Raw genomic sequence first — 19,435 nt, 5'->3', positions numbered from 1 at the left:
TTCACAAGACTTTAACAACTGTGATAAACATTGATTTAAATTTAGCATCTCTGTGTTCCAGCTGTTTCAAAGTGGTTTATTTGCTTATGAGTGCCAGAAGGAAGTCGATGCTATGTGAGAATGCAAAAACAATCAGTTCTAGACTCAATGTAAATGTTTAATTTATCAGGATGGGGTGAGCACATCTTGTGTTGATGAATGAAGTGGAGCTTTTTCTAATTGATTACTGCATCATGGGCATGTGTCCATATGCACACAGGCAGACAGACAGCTCTCACCCATCTTTGGCTGGAAGCTGTCTAAATGAGTCAGCAGCTGATTGGCCATTAATTGAACTATTGATGGATTTCTGTTAAGACTCTGGCTCCTAGGGATCTTTTATCTTCCTTGCCAAAGTATTTGTTCCCGTATGATTGTATCATCAAATACTTATCGCAACGTTTTGTATGCTTCTGTATTAACGACTGCATTAACTAAGTAGGAGGTTGGCTGATTCAAACACTGACCAAGCATTAATTTCAGCATTGTGGCTCCTTGACGTCTGGGTTGTGTTGCTCTGTGGTTCAAAGGATGTGTCCTATTTATTTTTTAAAAAGATCCATGAGGAAACTTTTTCTGATGAGCTTATTAGTTGGTCACTGACCATGGCATAGGAGATGATTAAATTCCCTCCCTTATAAAGCTGAACAGCCATCAATGAATCACAATTTCAGACACTGATATATAAACATAGACAGTACGATCGAAACAAATCAGGTAGTTCAATAGTGATCCAGCAGTGCAGTATGACAAAGCCTTTTCAACAGGAACTGATACACGTTAAACTATGACTAATGAAAATGAAACTGATTCACTGTGACTTTCATGAAGATGAGGCCAAAGTGGGATTCAGGTCTGACGTACATTTAATACTGGGCAGAATTACATAATCCACAAGTTTCACTTTGATTCCTAACAGGCTGTGCTTATGCTTTCTCTTCACTACAGCCATCTAGGGTACTGACCAGTAGTTTTAACAAACACAGAAGCCTAACCAGTTAGCTAAAAGTAGTGAATACATGGTTAGCTAACACTAGCAAATAGCAACTCAAAAGTAAGTAGAAAAAATATGTAAATAAATATAGGAAAATTCTCACTGTAGCTGAGATGATGTAGATGTCATCGTATGATGACATCTACATCATACGATGTAGATGTCATTTCACACAAGCACAAGAATACTCCTCAAAGGAAAGCAATGGTTTGCTATGATGTGTTTAGGTAAAAGCTATCTGGGTTTAGATCTCTGTTCACAGTTTCTACTCAGTGATAATGTCAGTAACTGCACCTTACAGCTCACGAAAAGGATTTCTCTACTGAGTAATCAGAAAATAATGAGAAAAATCCAGGGATAGTGCTTGAAAGGAAAAGGAAATGTATGAAGTTTTGCTATTGAAATTGAATTTTTCAAATTCTTTTATTAGAAAAAGCAGAAAAACAGATAAAACACTTTTTTTAAAATGTCAAATGGTATGGTCATTTGACCTGATATAAAAAAAAAAAAGGCATAAAAACCTTGAATTCAGTTCCATAAATGTAGTCGTCTTTTTCTGAATGACCCAGGATGATTAAATCTTTAACCCAATCAGGCTGGTTTGGTTTTTGTATAATGGCTCAGACTACAAATGACTTGTGAGGCATTACATCTTAGTGTTTTCTACCTTTAGAATTAGGGATCACTCCACACTTCTCTCCAGTGGTGTTGGCTTTAAATCACCTCATTAATCTGCTTCCTTTGCTGAAGATGTCCGACCAGGCTGCGCCCATTAGGTAAAATCCATTATACACGGCTGTGGTGAGACGGAACACACAGAGGAAACAATTTGTGTGCGACTGTCTTCATGCAAGTGTGTGTGTGTGCACTCCCAGTTGCCCTGTTGAGAACGTAAATTTAAATGAGGGCCACGCTGACAACTGTGATTTCTCAGAAAAGACCTTAGAGGGTCATTTGCCTGCATGTACAGCTTGTTTATGTGATGCCTGGTGTTGTCCCTCTGCCTTCTTAAGTGGATTTTCACTGATGAGCACCAATGAGAATGCATGTATCTGTGTTTGTGTGTGTGCGCGTGCATGCACGGGTCTGCGCTGTAGCCTCGGTATGACGTGAATCATCTTCCATTCATCCTCGAGTTATTTTCAGCCTTAATGAAACACCTGAGACCAGTCGACAACTTCATATCTTTACAAACATTCATAAAACCCATAACTAAGGGATAATAAGCTATGGTGGGCCTATCAGTTGCACTCCTATGCACACATACTATCATGTAATTGCTCGCATTGCTGATCATTTGTCCCATTTACCTATCGATACATTTTAGACATTTTATGCTTGCATGCCCAGTTTTAAGCCAAATTGTGCACCTTCATAACTGATATTTTTCACGTATTTTAACATTTAAGAGTGTGTAGTTTTCAAAATAAGAGCCAATTTAACCGGTAAATACATGCGATTACTGCAGAAATAACTGTTGCATGTAATCATTTAGCTAGTTTAGCTCTATTACAAGATCTCAGAAAGCTAAAACATCAGTATATGAGTACCAGCCTCACATATGTGTTTCTGTGGCTTCTTCTCATTCATTCAGTTTGTAGCTCCTTAATATATTTATATTTATATTTATATATATATTTTTTTAAATTTGTGTCTTTTCAGAGATCAGGGCCCAGTTAGTGGAGCAGCAGAAATGTCTGGACCAGCAGACAGAAATGCGGGTCCAGCTGCTGCAGGACCTCCAGGATTTCTTCAGGAAGAAGGCGGAGATTGAGATGGAGTACTCCAGAAACCTCGAGAAGCTGGCCGAACGCTTCATGGCAAAGACTCGCAGCACTAAAGATCACCAGCAATACAAGTGAGCGGAAACTGTCTCGATGTTTGTCTGTCGTCAATGTGTTTCTTATGTAACACGGGTCCAATAATAACCTTTAACTGTTGCTCTGTAATTCTAAGCTTTTCTAGATTTTGCCTCACAAATATGGATGTAACAAATCTCTAAATTAATCAGATCAGGCATTGGCTAGTTCACCAACCAGGCAGTTTTTCTATTGATGTTACCTGACCTCATTCTCTGTTTACGTCCTAGAAATGGTCATACAAAAAAGGTCCAAAATCATCAGGTTCCTACAATGTGTGTACGGCCAAATTTGTTCTTATCACTGTGCGTTATTGGTGAATCATAATTATACAGGCCCAGTTTAGTGGTGAGGTTGTTTTAACAGAGAAATCTGCCTTGTTAAAGCAAGACGAGGTCTAACTAAAGAAAAACAGGATAGTGTCAGAGGAGGAATTTGAAAAGGTACATTTTCCAGTGTGTTTCATGACAATTTGTACTGTTTGAATGTGTAGAACCATGTAGTGTTTTATATTAATATATTGAGAATATTACATCATTGTAGCAGAGGAGCTTCTTGAATAATCCATCTTGACTTTTCATTTTGCATTTCTGTGTGTGCCACAATAGACACAAGCCTAAGTAATGAGGACAAAGTGCTGTGAATGTCATCATAAGGACATATTAGACGTTATCTAGTGGATGGGGTATTATTTTGATACAGTTGCTAAATATATTCTAAAATTGGCAAAGCTGTTATAAAACGGATTAGAGTTAAGATCTTTGACAGTTTCTGTACTTTATATTTTGGATATTTGGATATATTTAGTTCTCAAGGAGTATTTTTGTTTGGTATCTACCCTTAAACAAAAATACCAAAGTGTAGTGAGAAGAAAAACTGTTTGCTTTCATTCTGTTTGTCTTCTTTCTCGCCCTGTCCTCCTCCCTCTTCTTCCGCTGTATTTATTGTGCATCGGTTTGTCTCGGAGGCTTTTTGATCGATTTTGACACAGTTAAGTATAGTGTGCTTTTTGGCCTTATTAGTAGGAGGTGGCTCATGGAAAAAGCAGACATTAGCATATCGTTTGAACTTGTGGTGGAGCAAAAATAAAATGTATGTTTGTCCTCGCTGTCTGCAAATAGCCCCTGCTCTCTGTCTGAAGTTCCAATGGCTCTAGCAGCTGTGCGTGCCCATGTGTGTAACCAGTGAGAAGACTCTGGTATGGCGCTCTGTGGTTTTCATTGTATGATGTACAGTCTGGTCACTTCGTTCACAGGGTAAACATTTGGCATCTGCCTAGGAGCATATTTCTTAAGTAAATATAAGACGTTTGAATAACATTAAGAATTCTCCTGCGGGTGTTAAATCATGTGGCCCATATTTTTGTGTTCACATAAGCACGTACAATAAGGCTTCAGTATTCTCCAGGCTGTTTTCATTGGACAAATTTGTCTGTGGTGTGAAAAACTGTTTTTATTCTGTCTGTAGCATGATGTCCATTTTTATTAGCGATGCACTGGTTCTATTAGCAAAAGCTAAGGCGTCGAAATAATATTTGCAAATACTAGATAATAACGTAATATTTGTTTTAAGGGTCTAGGAGTTCATTGGTCCCATATCAGACAACACCAAGCTCGGCTTAAATACTATTTATTCAACTTTGTAGCAAATACATGCGTCAGAGAATATTAGTTTACTGAAATAAGTATTTACATCATTTACCTAAATTATTTAAGTTGAGTGTGAGAGTTAGTTGGTTCCTGCATGCTGGTTTTAAAGTTTTGCTACTTTTCTATTTCCTGCTCTTACTGTGAGTGTAGATTTGACCACAATGCAATTAGTTAAAAAATATTGAAGGCATAAAAAGAAAAGCTGTTGTGTTGAGTGCGAAATGCTTTCAAACTGTTGACCCTTTGCAGTTTGCTTCCTCTATGCTGTTAGCTCTCCTGTTAGCAATTGATACACTGCTGCTGCCAGCTAGCACAGTAAGCAGAGAACAACTGAAGTGACCTGATGGCCCCATAAATCTGACCTTTGTCACTGATACACGATCCAGCTCTTTGAGTCAGGAGTGGACAGAGATTGTTTCCAAATATTAGGTACGTCACTAGTTTTGAAATTAACTTGGGGGAAAAATTGGTAAAGCAGCGAGTTAAGGTCTTAGTTAAACAGTATTAGAAGCTGATCAGTGACCCTTCTGATAGTTGGTGAGTGTTTGCTAGCGTGAAATTGGTCGCAGAGAGGTATATGGTGCTGCACCAAAAACCTCCATGTGACTGTGAAGTGAAGACACTTGCAAACTACTTGCCAAGTCCTAGTGAAACTCTGAAAAATGCAGCACAAACCAGAAATGATGAAAGTTCACTTTCAAGGCACAACATTTACAACAGTATATGCTTTACTTTTCAGTTGCACGACAGCACACAACATAAATGTCAAATGCTGACGGACAAATCGACATATTTCATGCAAATTACAGGTGACTGTGGCAGCCTGCTAGTGATCAAAACAATCACAACACCTTCGTTATGACCATTGTCACCTTGCAACAGCCAGCAGCCACTCACCAACCAGTTGGGAAATGCAGATTTCCCTAGTAATTGGGAAAGCCAGATGATCTCTGACTGAGGCTTAAGGAAGGCTATGGAATCATCCACAATGGCAGATCAGTTCATCTACATACTTCAGATCCAGCTTTCTGTGTATGGACATGGTCGGGCAGGGAGCCATAATGCTAAATTTAAACTTCTGCTTATTTTGACTGTATTGCTCCTGGTTGAAGTATCGTCCTTTAATCAGCAGCTAAATCTAAGAACTGGTCAAGACCAGCTGTATTCACAAAGTGTTGGCAATGAAGCAGTGTTGTTGAGTCTGGTTTGCGTAGCAGATTTTGAGATGAGTCAAGTCAAGTCAAGTCAAGTCAACTTTATTTGTCAATTCTGCCACATGTACAGGACATACACAGAATAGAAATTGCGTTACTCTCAAACCCTAGTGATTAGAAAAATGCAAATAAAATAATTAAAAAGTAAAAATTTAAATAAATACAATACAATTTTATGTATAACAAAAAAAAGCTATGCAATATACAATATACAATATTCAAGTAAGAAGGCATAGTGGTGCAAAATAGGCAAATAGTGCAAATGGGGATTTAGTAGTGTACGGTAAGAGATAGTGTAACAACAGAGTCTTATGAGGTCCAATGCTTAAGCAGTCCAATGCTCCACAAAGTGACTGGAGCAGGCCAGTGAGTGCGTCAGAGAGTGAGTGTGTGTGTGTGACAGAGTTCAGTGAGACCGTGGTGGAGAAGAGGGGAGAGGGGGGCAGAATCGGGAGGGAGTTTAGCTTCCTGACAGCCTGATGGATGAAGCTGTCCTTCAGTCTGCTGGTCCTGGCCTGAAGACTCCGCAGTCTCCTCCCTGACGGCAGCAGCTTGAAGAAGCTTTGAGCGTTCAAGATGTCATTCTTTTTAGTTAAAAATGCATTAATATGCAGCATTTTTGACATATTCAGTTTCTTTAGAAAGTTCCCTTGTAGGCAGCTTCAAGCCTCATCCCATGGGTATTTGTTTTAGTTGCCTCTAGGAAATGTGGCAAAACACAGGTGGTGGTTGATGCTATGCTTCTGTGATCCCATACCCCCTTCGTATAAACCATGTTTCTGTGAAGCTATAAAGACACGATGCCACAATTTCCTTCCACCAGTCTGCAAACATTGCCATGTGTGATTTTGTTTGACAAGACTAAACCTAGTTTTCTGCTGTTGGAAGGCAGCTATGTTGTTCTTGAACCATTTACGTGTTACCATAAAGTTCTCGAGCTATTCCAAGCTACGAAAAAGTTTTGACACAGTAGGAGTTCAGTCTTTCTCGGGGGTGAAATGAAGTTTGTGCACATCTGAAAGTACAGACTTTGTGCGACCTGTGGGAGTATTGCGGTTGCTCGCTGCTGGAGAGGAATGCTTCTTGCTTCGGGGGTGCCCTGTACTGAGCTGAGCTATACCTGTGGAGTCTAGGGAGACTGCAGTAGAGGTCTGCTGAACTCTAAAGTAGAGTAAAGACTGTAGCCACATTTGAAAATGGCCTAACGCAACAAAAGTGTAAATTTTAAAGTAATGGTGCTCGTTTCTGCTTCTCAACATACTTCAGCATAACAAAAGAGATAACAATAATAACAAATATGTGAATATAGCGTCTTACAGGCATCATTACTTTTGATCATTATGTAGTTTAGTATTTTTCTAAGCCACTGCCTGTTCTGAGACTCTTGTTGTCCAAGAGAACTTTTGTTTTACGGTTAACTATGAAGAGATCATTGTGTAGTTCTGTTTTTAGGTTTTGTTCTTCAGCCTTCATTATAGAAGTAAACGCAGTGCGCAGCATTGGAAAAAATTGTCCCAATTAAACGTAACAATTAGCAGCTATAAAGTCAAATTAGGACACTTTGGAGAACACATGCTGTTAAACATGTTGGTCTAAGCAAAAGTGTAATAGATACGAAAACTTTCAGAGCTTTAAGTGTCCCGGATGTTTGGCAATGCTGCAGTAAAGCAGACAGCAGCAGCTTCTGAGTGCAGCACATCAGCTTTGAAAATGAACGGGCATTAGGACACTTCAGAGCCACCAGTTTAGTTTTGGGTTTTTTGTGGGGGGGATCTTCTTGAAAGAAAACAAAATTACAGTGCTGTCCACTGCAGCACTCTGTGGGAGAGCCATCTATTTGTGTTTCAGCGGCTGTTTGCAGAACACACACAAATGAACAAATATGGGCAGACACTCTCTTCTCTCTCTCCCCCAGTCTTTCTTAAACACACACATGCAAACAACCAGATACTGTATTATGCAAGGTTTGTTCAGGGAGGGGACGTGGAATCGGAGAGCAAAAGAATAACTGAAATATTTATGTAGCATCAGCCACAACTGGGATTGTCTTAAATATGCTGCTTTTATCTGAAATTAAGCCGCTGGTTAGAGGACTTCCTCACTTTGTCTCAGAGGATTAGCGGGAGGTGTGGAAAACATCGTGGCTGCTTAGTCTGTGTAATGCCACACATAACTACCTGCTGTCTAGGGAAAACTGCTGACGCATTCTCATTTGATTAAGTTCAACTTTGTTGGGATTCTTTCACAGGACCAGTGATGAAGAAAATGGTGCATTTCCTGTGGTCATTATGAGCCTTTGGCATTCTGTTGCTTCCTTTTAAAATGTAAATGTGTACTCAAATAAGCAGAAAGACTGCACCGCGAGTCAGCTTCGTTGGTGCTGGAGATTTGTGCACTTTAAAGTGAAACGTTTTGGGGGTTTTGTTGTTGTTGTTTTTTTTTTTTTTTTTAAATCAGTGTGGCACTAGACAACTTTGCTATTTTGCCATTTCTATTGATAAGACCTTCTGTTTAAATACTGTACACACTGAATTGGTATCCTTCATTTTTAGTGTCATCCTGCTGTATGAGAGTGCAAGTATGGTGACATTGTTCCTCTGTCCCCCCCCACCCCTCTTCTACACACGAGTTCCTCTTTTCATACCTGTGTTTGGCTCTTGTGGGGAGTCTTGTCTATCTGTCACTGTTCTGTCTGACCCAGTTCCTGCCCTGGCTGAGGGGGAAATGATGACAGTGAGACTTTCCTGCCATTATATGTGGGGTTAGCAACTCCCAGGGGGTTATGTTGTCACAGCCTGTGTGGGTTTCCCACTTGTTTTTTGCCTGTCCTCTTTATACTTTGTGAAGGGGCTGACCCTACTAAATCAAACTTTCTTTCTTTTCTTTTTCTTTTTTTAAACAAATTGATTTAATTTGATAACATGTGCTACACTGTTACTTATGCTACATTATTCTTTAAATGTTTCAGATTTAATCAAATTTCATGTGAAAGGTGGATGCCGTTTTTGTTGGATGCCCTGGATGTTATTAGCCATGTGCACATAGGTTACAGGTTACTTCTGGTGTTAAATTAGGTTAAACTTAGTAATGCTGTCCTACTTCAGACAGTACAGTGGGTTTTTTTCCAGTCTGAGGAGTCAATTTACCAGTATTAAATTGTTTAGTGGCTTGTGGCGTTTTATGTCCAGCTTCTTGTCAGTGACCTACAGAACATGATTCATCTGGACCTGAGAACATGAGTGAATTAATAAACACAAACTAGTACTGTTCCCACAAGTCTAGATTGAGTGCTGTAGAATGGATCTGATACATAATGCAGAAAGGATTTCTATAGTAATTGCTCTTTGACAGATGGTGAGTGATGCCGTCAAGCACAGTTACTGCTTGAGTGAGTGTGAGAATCTATATTTTTCTCCGTGTGTAAAAGTTATTTATACACACAAATGTGGTTAAAACATGTATTTGTGCTAAATGGCTCATTTTACCATGACTTCACATGGTGCTGTGAGGGAAGGTACAGTGAACTAACTTGCAATGAAGGGCACATTCACAGGGCTGACGTCAGGGACAGCTGAGGAAAGCAAATCAGGGAACTAATGTATTAAAATGATATGCCGCTGCTTTGTGATGCCACCATTATCACAGGCAATGTATTGCAATACTATTGTCTTAAAATGTAGTTATTTTCTGATTCCCAACCATACTGGACATGTTATCATGTTCGTCTGGTTTCTTTGAAAAACGAATCCCCTTGGATGTTTTTCATGTCTGCGTAGTTGTCTTCCTGTTTTTGCTTAACCTCAGGAAACATTTCAGCTGTTTGGAATGTTTGCATCAGTTGTTCATTTTCTTCATTTTTGCTCACCAAGCAGATGTGGTGCCAATGTTGAAGGCTAGGTCAGGGCTGGGCAGCTTTGCCAAGTGTAAAGTTTCACCTGTTGCGTTGACAAATGTTGTCCGTCTTTGCAAACTTGGAGAGGTGCAGAGGCGAGTCTCCATATGGTTCCTGAAAGACTTGACCCAAGACCCAGCTTTCAGTTCTCTCCCAAGCACACACACACATGTGCACAAGCATGCACACTTATATTCTGTGTCACTTTTTTGCAGGCAGCAGGAATGTTATAGATTAACCCAGAGGAAGTCCGCTTGCGGGCCACTGCTTACACAGGGCCCCAGCTCACTCTGGTCTGGACAATGTCCTACAGTTAGCCTGGCTGCAGGCGGCACACAGCGCAGGAAACGCCTCTCTGACTTCTGTATTTTTATTTGAATTCTTTTCTATTATTATCCACTATTGTGCAGCTTCTCTTCTTTTCCTTGTCTTTCTTGTTCTTTTTGCAGTTTTACTCTACTCTTCAAGTTCACCTACAACATATACATGGCTTCTTTAACACCAGTCTACACAGTGTATTTATAGTCTTAGGGACACTCTTCCCTGGTTTTAGAAAATCATTTTTGCTCAGAGCATTGTAGCTCTGCCCTAGAAATGTCACTGATATTTCCAAGTTAGCTGTGTAGTCCTTGTAATATTTGGAGAATCTTTTTGGCCCAGAGCCTGTGGTGCATGGGACATTTAACAACCTGGGACGCCTATGATGAATCTGTCTTCTGCTTTAGTGACGAGCACTGGTGCTCTTGAGGTTTTTTATGGGTGCTCTTGAGGTTTTTGTAAACATCCTGCTTGTCACGATCTCCTGCATTTAGAAAAAAAGAGGAAATGCTGTCTAAACCAGCCAACAGTTGCCAATAGGAAAATGTTCAGATGAATGCATACAGATATTTTGTACAGGCCTGCAAGGTTATTTTGATAATAGTATTGAAGTATGAAATTGTTTTGGGGGCAAATAGATCTTTCTAAACAAAGAATGTCTCATTTAGCTCCTGAATTTTCACAGCAGCACAACAGCTTGGCTTGGAAGTAATGGGTGGTTAACAGTGTAGTGTGAATGAACCACATTTCAGTCATTCTTTTGTCTGGCAAAAAAAGATAAGTGCTTTAATGGGAATTTGTTGCATTAAATACAACAAAAAAAACCAAAAGACCTTAGGTTGCACTAATTATTCTAAAACGATATAAATAGTAAATCCTCTTTAACTCTGTAAAATGAATAAAGTGAATTTTACTCCATGATATGTTCAGTCTGGCACAAAAGTTAACCAAGGAATACCTCCGTTATAACCATTACTTTATAATTTTTCATTTTCATTCCCTAATTTATCTGAACTCTTATTTCCATTGGTTTACTCAGGAAAGACCAGAATCTGCTGTCACCAGTCAACTGTTGGTACCTGCTGCTGAACCAGGTTAGGAGGGAGAGTAAGGACCACGCAACACTGAGTGACATCTACCTCAACAATGTCATCATGAGGTTCATGCAGATCAGCGAGGACTCTACACGGCTACTCAAGAAGGTGAGGGCAGAAAGGGCAAAGTAGTTTTTAGAGTTGAGGCGGTGCGCACACACACACACACACACACACACACACACACACACACACACACACTAGCGTTTTCAGTCGTTTTCACAAAGTTGTGCGTCCACATTGAAACAGCACAAAACGCTTCCAGTCCTGCGCATGCGTGAAAGCGAGTGAGAATTAAAGAATTTGAAGAAAAGCTACCTGGAGCATGTACAAACTGATATTAATCTTTTTTTTAGGGCTGTCAAAATTGAGAGCAAACAAAACAACTGCTGTATAACGCCCTCCGCTGTCTTTGTTTGATTGGTCACATGACTGCATCACATGACTAAAATGCGTCATCGTTTTAGAAAGTCTGCGTTTTCGAGTGTCCACACTGCGACGGGGCAGCTCCGTTTTGAAATGTATGCGTTTTCGAGAGCGTTTTCAAAACGCTGCGTTTTTCCTTGAGGAAAACGGCGTCTCCATGTGGACGGAGGCCAAAACGAAGAGCACGTGCTTCAATCCACACACAAAACAAAAAACCACCATGTGAAACTATTTTACAGATGTAAACATCCAAACCTGAATAAATACTAATCATTTACGCACAATTTATAAAGTTCAGCTTCACGAAGGCAATCATTTTCACTTTCAAAAAACCTTCTGTGTATACAGAGTCTAAACCTACTCGTAACATCTCTCAACCCTCTCTTAAACACATGTGGGCGAGCGCCTGATACGCACAGATCACGTCACACAGGGAAGGTTGTGCCTGTAACATTTAACATTTTCTTATTTTGCGTTTTCAAACGGAAACGCATTAGTGTGGACGTAGCCTAAAAATGACTTTTGAGTCTTTTTATTTGTGCTATAAGAATTGCAGCAGGTATTTTTCATTTAGTTTTCATTCATTTCCTTTATGGTTTAAAGGGAAAAACTTGTTGTTTTTTTTAAAACAAAGAAAATCAGCACAATTTCTTTTTGCAAATTTGCAGGAATTCATGGCACTTTTCAGCCTTGTTTATCGTACAACTGTATAACAAAACACTCATGTACTTGATATATAACACAAATGACCTTTTATAAGTTAATAAATTAGTATTTTTCTCTGCATCACTGTTTCCTTGTCTATTTAAATTCTCATAGTCTCATTTTGACTGCTTTTGAAGGTTTTTTTTTTGTTCATTATACTGATGTTTGACCTCTGCTAGAAATGGGTCACATGTGCCTTTTTCTTTGATCAGCAAAACACTCAAAGTCACCACTAACATGATCCAGATTCTTCGTAGCGGTCACATTGGGCAGCAGTGTCTCCAGGCCCTCATGTTATATAAACAATCTTTCACTTTTAATGCATCCATTCATTCAAAAACAGTGTATATTTAGTCGCATGATATGCAGGATATATATTCAGCATTGCGTTTGATGGTATGATGGTCTGTGGCGCTCCCGTGGTTTCGTTTTGTGAATTAAGAGTAGTGCGCTGGGAGCTCGGTCACCAGTCTTTAAGATTCAGAACGTCTTTGGTCTCTCATGGTTTTATGACCAAAACCAATCTGCTGCATTTTCTACCACAAAGCTGACGACTCCCTAACAGATTATGAGCTCCTATGTTGCAGGAGTCACATGAACTCACCGCAAACCTAAATTACAAAGTGTCTTTTCTTCAGAGGAGCGCCTTTGTGTCATTTTAGCTTGCACAACCTTTTTATCCTTTCTCTTTTTATGCTCCACTTTCTTGCAAACCTCCAAGATCTTATCTGTTTAAAAAGAAGGAAACATTTTTGTTTTTTAAATTTGGTCTTCAAAGCAGTATAATTTCTTGGTTTGCCTTGAACCCCCAGCAGACTCACAGGAAGCTGCAACACTCATTTCCCTTTAAAGGGTTCTGGTTCTACTAACGAGGCCAGATGTGAAACAGACAGTATTTTCTCAAAGTTTCGTCTTGTTGCGAATACTGGGGGAAAAGAGCCGCTATAATTTAAAACAAGAATAATCATGAAAACTATAACATTTGCCTCAAAAGGGTTGCAAATGCACACAATATGATCCACAACTGTAAGCTAAGCTTTGCAAATGTGTACAATGAACTTTTGAGGACTCACACGCACGTGCTTCAATCCACACACAAAACAAAAAACCACCATGTGAAACTATTTTACAGATGCAAACATCCAAACCTGAATAAATACTAATCATTTACGCACAATTTATAAAGTTCAGCTTCACGAAGGCAATCATTTTCACTTTCAAAAAACCTTCTGTGTATACAGAGTCTAAACCTACTCGTAACATCTCTCAACCCTCTCTTAAACACATGTGGGCGAGCGCCTGATACGCACAGATCACGTCACACAGGGAAGGTTGTGCCTGTAACATTTAACATTTTCTTATTTTAGCCACAGCCGAGGAGCAAAAGAGCCGCGAGTCACCGACCTCTGTCCTGGCTTAACTTACTTTCACAATCATAATGATAGACTACTTTCAATAATGATACATATTTTTAATGCAGCTCAGAAACTCCTCACAAACTGTGGAGTAGTGCAGTCCTGTCATTACTCCACCTGCATCCCCATTACTGCTGTGGAATCTGCTGTATCGAGCCACTTTATAGACTGTCCTTTTAAAGTTGGCATTTACTTTGTGTATCCAGGTGACATTGCGCAGACAAGAAGCAGTCTGATGGGAGGTCCCAGCTCATTGGAGACCCGAGACACAGCTCGCACTCTAATTAAAGCTTCCCCGAGCCTTTGATCTCAGCAGAGCTTCAATAACGAGGCACAAACAACAGAGAAGTCCCCCATGTTACGTGGACTCCCTCACAGCTTTGAGGAGACAGCTGTACTCTTGTCATCCTTCCACCACATCAAAGACCCGTGTTTATATTTCCTTGTATGTTCAGGTTTCATGCTGCGAGGTGCAGCAGCGGAGGAGGGACCCCATAGTGGCCATATTGTCTTCGTCAACATCCTCCGGTTGCTGTTCGGCGTGTGCATTTATTTCTTTAGTTCTGCACTGTGGTCACTTAAAAAGAAACCACGGCTTTCTTTAGAAGCACCACATTTTTTCCTCTTTTGTGTGTTTAAACGCAAGACTCGAGTAGCGAGCTTTTTCTGTCTTTATGCTTGGAAAGATCTTCTCACATGCATCAAGTTTTCATTATTCATACAACTGGCTCTTTGTTTTGCTCTGCCCTGTTTTATTCATGAAAGTGATATTCTGTGGCAGCAGCTACATGGTGGATTTCCTAGAGCTCGAGGCACTTTTGAACTTAAAGCAACACATAAGTTTACAAAAAGGTGTAAATATTGAAATAATTCAAGCTGAATCTATTTAACTGATTTGGTGTAATAACAAAAAGTGTAATATCCCAAAATCCACTACCAGCACCTCCAATATGGTGCTTTGCAAATGTATTAGTCCACCACTCAATGTTAATTCAGGGCAGCTGTGGAGTAAACCTAACAGTAGCGATAATTACCAAATTTTTATGTTTCTGTAATAGTTAATCTACCAGTGTGTGCAAATGCTCTAATCAAAATAATATTTTTAATGCTAAAATAAAATTATTGATGTTGTCATTGAATTTTCAAAGTTACACTTTTACAAAAAGCAGAAAAAAATAGTAAAAGATGCCAAATTAAAGCTATTTATGTTCAATAATTTCATTCCTGAGCAGAAAAATTAGTGTTGGTGGTTGAATGTTTTGCATCATTGAATTTGCAACTTCTCAGAGACGTCCGCTGTGCCGGTGTTCTGACAAATCATCCTACAAATCGTCCACCGTACGTAGTTTATGCACATTCCTGCCGTCACACAAGAATTCCAGCAGAAATGTAAGTATGTAGGACGGTTTGCCACTTAACTTTACCCATCAGAGTATGCTTCTAGCTTATATTCACAAAGATATGATGGTTTGACACTTAATTTTGTGTTGTGCGCATGCAAAGCACATGCGCAGAAACAACCGCTAGGATGGTTTGTGAGGTAAGATGGATTCCCAGAACACCGGCTCAAAAAACATGAATTTAGTTTCTTATTTGCATAATAAATAACAATGCAACTTTTAGTTTTAAACCATTTTTAACAGATTATTATATACAGAGTATTTGTTTTGTTTTTTTTAAAATCACAAGTGAAACAGCTGGACTAACCAATAATTAGGCTGACGTTTTATGAAGGGTTCAATATTTGTGTCATTTGGTCAAATTCCAAGTTACAGTCGGAAGACACTAATGTACACACGGGCCCTGCAGCGTATACAGCTGCCATCTCTATACTGTGATTAATGGCAGTGGCAATATGAAACCCACCACTCCCTAAGTGCTGCCATGGTTTCTTCTCACTGGGTTTGTTTCATCTTTCTAATGTGGTTGGAATACAGATGGTATGAAGTTGAAAGGGAAAACCCATTTGTAGGATCCTTTTAATGAATTGGACTGAATTGGAAACCCCCCAGCTGAGATTCCTTTAAGCAGGAAGGAAAAAACGTTGTGCAAATTAAATCAGCGACATGTGTTACACAACACAGCTTCGCTAAACAACTGTTTCCAAAATTCGAAACCTCATGCTACGTGTAGCTTTTTCTGGTAAAAGGCAGTCGTGATTGTAAATGTAATTTACGATCATTTCCCTCTTTATTCCTCTCACATCCAACACACACACACACACACACACACACACACACACACACACACACACACACACACACACACACACACATTCTTTCTCGCACATCTTGTGATCTCTGAGAAGGCTTTTCATTGAGCTCTGGATCACTTCCCAGCCTCCTCAATGGGAAAGAACTGATGTGTGTTAGATCTGACAGATAGTCAAAGGTCCTGTCCATGGAACTGATGCTTGCTAATGGATTTTCCCACAGGGGAAGGTCTGTGTCTTTACAATCGTGTGAATTTACATTTAAGAGGCAGTTTACTGAGTATTGATAAACCCAAGGACCAGGTGATCGTATAGTTCACCAAAAAACGTAAGACTGCTTAGTAACTTCCTTATCTACACTCACCTGTCAAACATGCCTGAGGTTTCCTCTTGCTGAGTTTGTTTCTCCTGGAATCTAATTATCTGATTATGTCCCGATTAGCTAAAAAGCTCCAAGTTGGGGAAATGACAGACCAGGTGGTGGTTAGGTAGGTGTTGCAGATCAGTCAGGTCACCTAGCGTGACTCTATAATTTCAGACACCAGCCTAGCAGCCAGTGACTGAGAGCGTAATCCTCTTTGCTGTCTGTTAAAATACTTGGACACTGTACAGCTCTACCTGTAAGCAACATGAAGAACAAAAGTGACAGACTGTGAAAATCTGCGTAGAAGTACTCGCAGTCTTGCTGCGGTTCAGGTCGGTTGCATATGCACGGTTCAGTTATAGCCAAAAACTTGTGGTGTTTCGTGCAAGCGTGATCATGTCTGAGAACTCACTTGGGTCAGTGATGCATTTAACAGCATCTTGTGTCACAAGTAATAAACAACTACGGCACAATATATTGCACTGTGAAAATAAATGCATCCAGTTAACTTTGCTTCAGTGCTTGCTTCAGCTTATCTCTTTATGAACTGTATCGTGCGGCTAAAACTGGCAGACTGACTATTTGCAATTTCTTATTCAGTAAAATATAAAAACGGCTTTAAGACGACTCACAATCTGCAATGCTTTTGGTGTTTGTTTTTTTTTTGGATATAAATTCATGTTTTCTTCCCAAAAACATTGTGCACATTCAAACAGGTTTAGCTACATAACTAATTTCCTTGGCAACAACTGTTGCCATTGCAACAGTCTGAAGCCAGCATCAGGAATGTGCATCTTGTTGCTCGTGAACTCACCCCAAATTTACCCTCACTCCTAAAATCATTGTGCTGCCTTTTTCAAAAACTCCCAATAGCCCCCTTTAATATTAAATGTAGTGTTTATTTCAGCATTATGGCTCTTAAAAAGACTACAATGCCCTCTATATCTTTAGAAAATAAATCCCCACTCTCTTACTACAGGAGCTGGCTTGATACCCACTCAGAAAGCTTGTCCATCATATCGCTGTGAGTGGCTCCCACAATGAGTTTTGTCTGAGGATAATTGGGTTTGATATAGGCCTGGTGCACAGGCCAAGGTTGTAATATCATCCAGGTGGCAACACTATAGTGGAGAGATCAAAAATTCATTGTCATGACTCATAATCTCATAAACATCTGATACGCTATATGAGTCAGTGTGAAAGAAATATGGAAGCTTCACTGTTAAATTAATAGTAAAGGCCTCTCTAAATCCATCACACCATCACTGTTAAACTGTATCCCACAACCATGAGATGCATTTCTGTGGGCGTGTGTGTGATAGCATTACTGAGTCAGCCTTGTGGCGCGGCTGATTGAGTTAACATATTTGGAAGAAATCTTTTACATTCAGGCGTAGAGGCCAGATAATGTGTTGAGCATGTGGACGCTGAAACTCTAGCGGTGTTCGATGATTTAAGTGGAAAAGCTGGCATGACACCGGCACCACTTTCACACACAAAAGCCTGTATTTGACACAGTATTATAAATGCACTCATCTGTTTTGTATGTGCACCATTAAGAGTAGAGAATGGTTTCACCTCAGTGGCACTTATATTAAACCTGATATAGAACGAACAGTGTGCATTTGCTGAAAAGATTTGTGAAGCTGCAGTTTAGTAATGGTTGTTCCCACAGTGCTTATACTGTGTTGTCTTTAAAGGGGAACTACCTGGATAGAACATGAATTTCTTGTGTGATAATGGTGATTTCTTTGTATTGCTCTTATTGTTTTTCCTTTTTGTATTTCTTTTACAGAGCAAAGAAATAGCCTTTCAGCTCCAGGAAGACTTAATGAAAGTCCTCAATGAGCTATACACAGTAAGTAGTAACGACTGCTATTTTTCACTAATGCACTTGAATACATTCATCTTGGCTGTGGTTGAGACTAGTTTATAGCATTGAGCTCAATAATTTCTTACTGTCTGTAACAACTTGATGTTTTTAACCCTGAAACTGGAAGATATCTGATGGATTCTAAATTAAACATTCAAGCAAATGTATTGCAAACAAAGTACAGGAAAAGTCACATTTCTTTGCACCACAAAAGCATAAAACTGTCCCCTTTACTCTCATAAATCAGCCATTCAAAGCTACAAACTTTCATCTCTGTGTTTGCTTGACTCATTACAGTTCATATTCTGTTTCTAATAGCTTTCATCACCAGTTTTTTGTTTGTTTGTTTTTTTGCTCTTGAAAACGACTCATGCAAAGTCACACTGGGAGGTCTGAGCCAAATAGCAACTTGCTCCCTATCATTCTTTATTTCTTTCAGTAGCTGACATCAGAGACAGACAGAAAACCTGGGAAAAGTCCAAGTTGCATTACACGCAACAAAGTTCTACATTCAAAATGAGAACCATTGTAATTATGCTATATGTGCCCAAGACTACTAGCTTGCAGGTTGCAAGAAACCAAACCATGGCTCTGAACCTGTCAACTCACAGGTTAAAAATTCACCCCAGTAGGTCAGTGAAATTTTACCAAGCTGTCAAACTGGTGCATCACACAGGCTGCACATGTGCAGTGTAGTTCCTAACGCTTTTCATTTGTATTGTTAGCAGCCTCTGTGTACCTTTGACCCTGCTAGTTACTGCCTTAACTTGACTATCAGCTCTGTTAGTCCTTGTATTCAATGCCTCACAGAAGCCATGGATATGCAAACTCCAGCAAACCCTTTAAAAAGTAAAATGAATGAAAAGTTAATGTTTGATATTTATTAAATATTGTGTATTACTGTAGCCTATGTATAGCGTGAGTAGCGTTTCATAAATAACAACAAACCTAAGGTTTAAAGCTTATGAAATATAATTCAGTAATACTGTTCATGTGTGTGATTTTGTGTTTTTAGTTGCTTTCCTGACGCATCGTCACCTTGCATGTACGGTGATGTAGCAACAAGTCAAATCAGTTGTTCTGCCTTCCCAGAACATTCACTGAAGATCAGTTCAGTTTGCTTACAGAGTCTCCAGTTACTCACCATGAAGGACTGAAGTTGGTTACACTTCCCCTGTGTGTAAAGGGGGCAGACCAGCCCTCGCTCCTCCAAACACAACAACGTGTTACTCTCGAGCTTAATGTGTGTCACTCTCACCACAGTCCACGCTGTAGATTTGGCCTGCTTTAACCCCAGTGGGAGGACACACGTGAGCACACACGCACACGCGCGCGCACACAGGGTAGCTGTTGCATCAGACAGCCGCAGTCCCAGTGTCGG

The 19,435-nt window shown here is 39.7% G+C and overlaps 1 protein-coding gene across 5 annotated transcripts in view; it reads left to right on the top strand.

Annotated features, from left to right (window-relative positions):
• Positions 1–19,435, top strand: part of srgap1a (SLIT-ROBO Rho GTPase activating protein 1a) — an 80,582-nt gene that overhangs the window by 25,536 nt on the left and 35,611 nt on the right. For all 5 annotated transcript variants that reach the window (XM_085411693.1, XM_085411695.1, XM_085411694.1 and 2 more), the window contains exons 2-4: positions 2,696–2,891; positions 11,005–11,167; positions 17,977–18,039. In XM_085411693.1, the coding sequence (XP_085267819.1) occupies positions 2,696–2,891; positions 11,005–11,167; positions 17,977–18,039 (422 nt within the window). The remainder of the gene's footprint in view (positions 1–2,695; positions 2,892–11,004; positions 11,168–17,976; positions 18,040–19,435) is intronic.

The sequence above is a fragment of the Rhamphochromis longiceps genome, linkage group LG7, assembly GCF_057381845.1.
Source record: "Rhamphochromis longiceps isolate RC_006_pf linkage group LG7, R_longiceps_female_GT1.1, whole genome shotgun sequence".
NCBI lineage: Eukaryota > Metazoa > Chordata > Actinopteri > Cichliformes > Cichlidae > Rhamphochromis > Rhamphochromis longiceps.
Note: the sequence above shows the minus strand (reverse complement) of the source record. Positions and strands in the feature narration are given on the sequence as shown.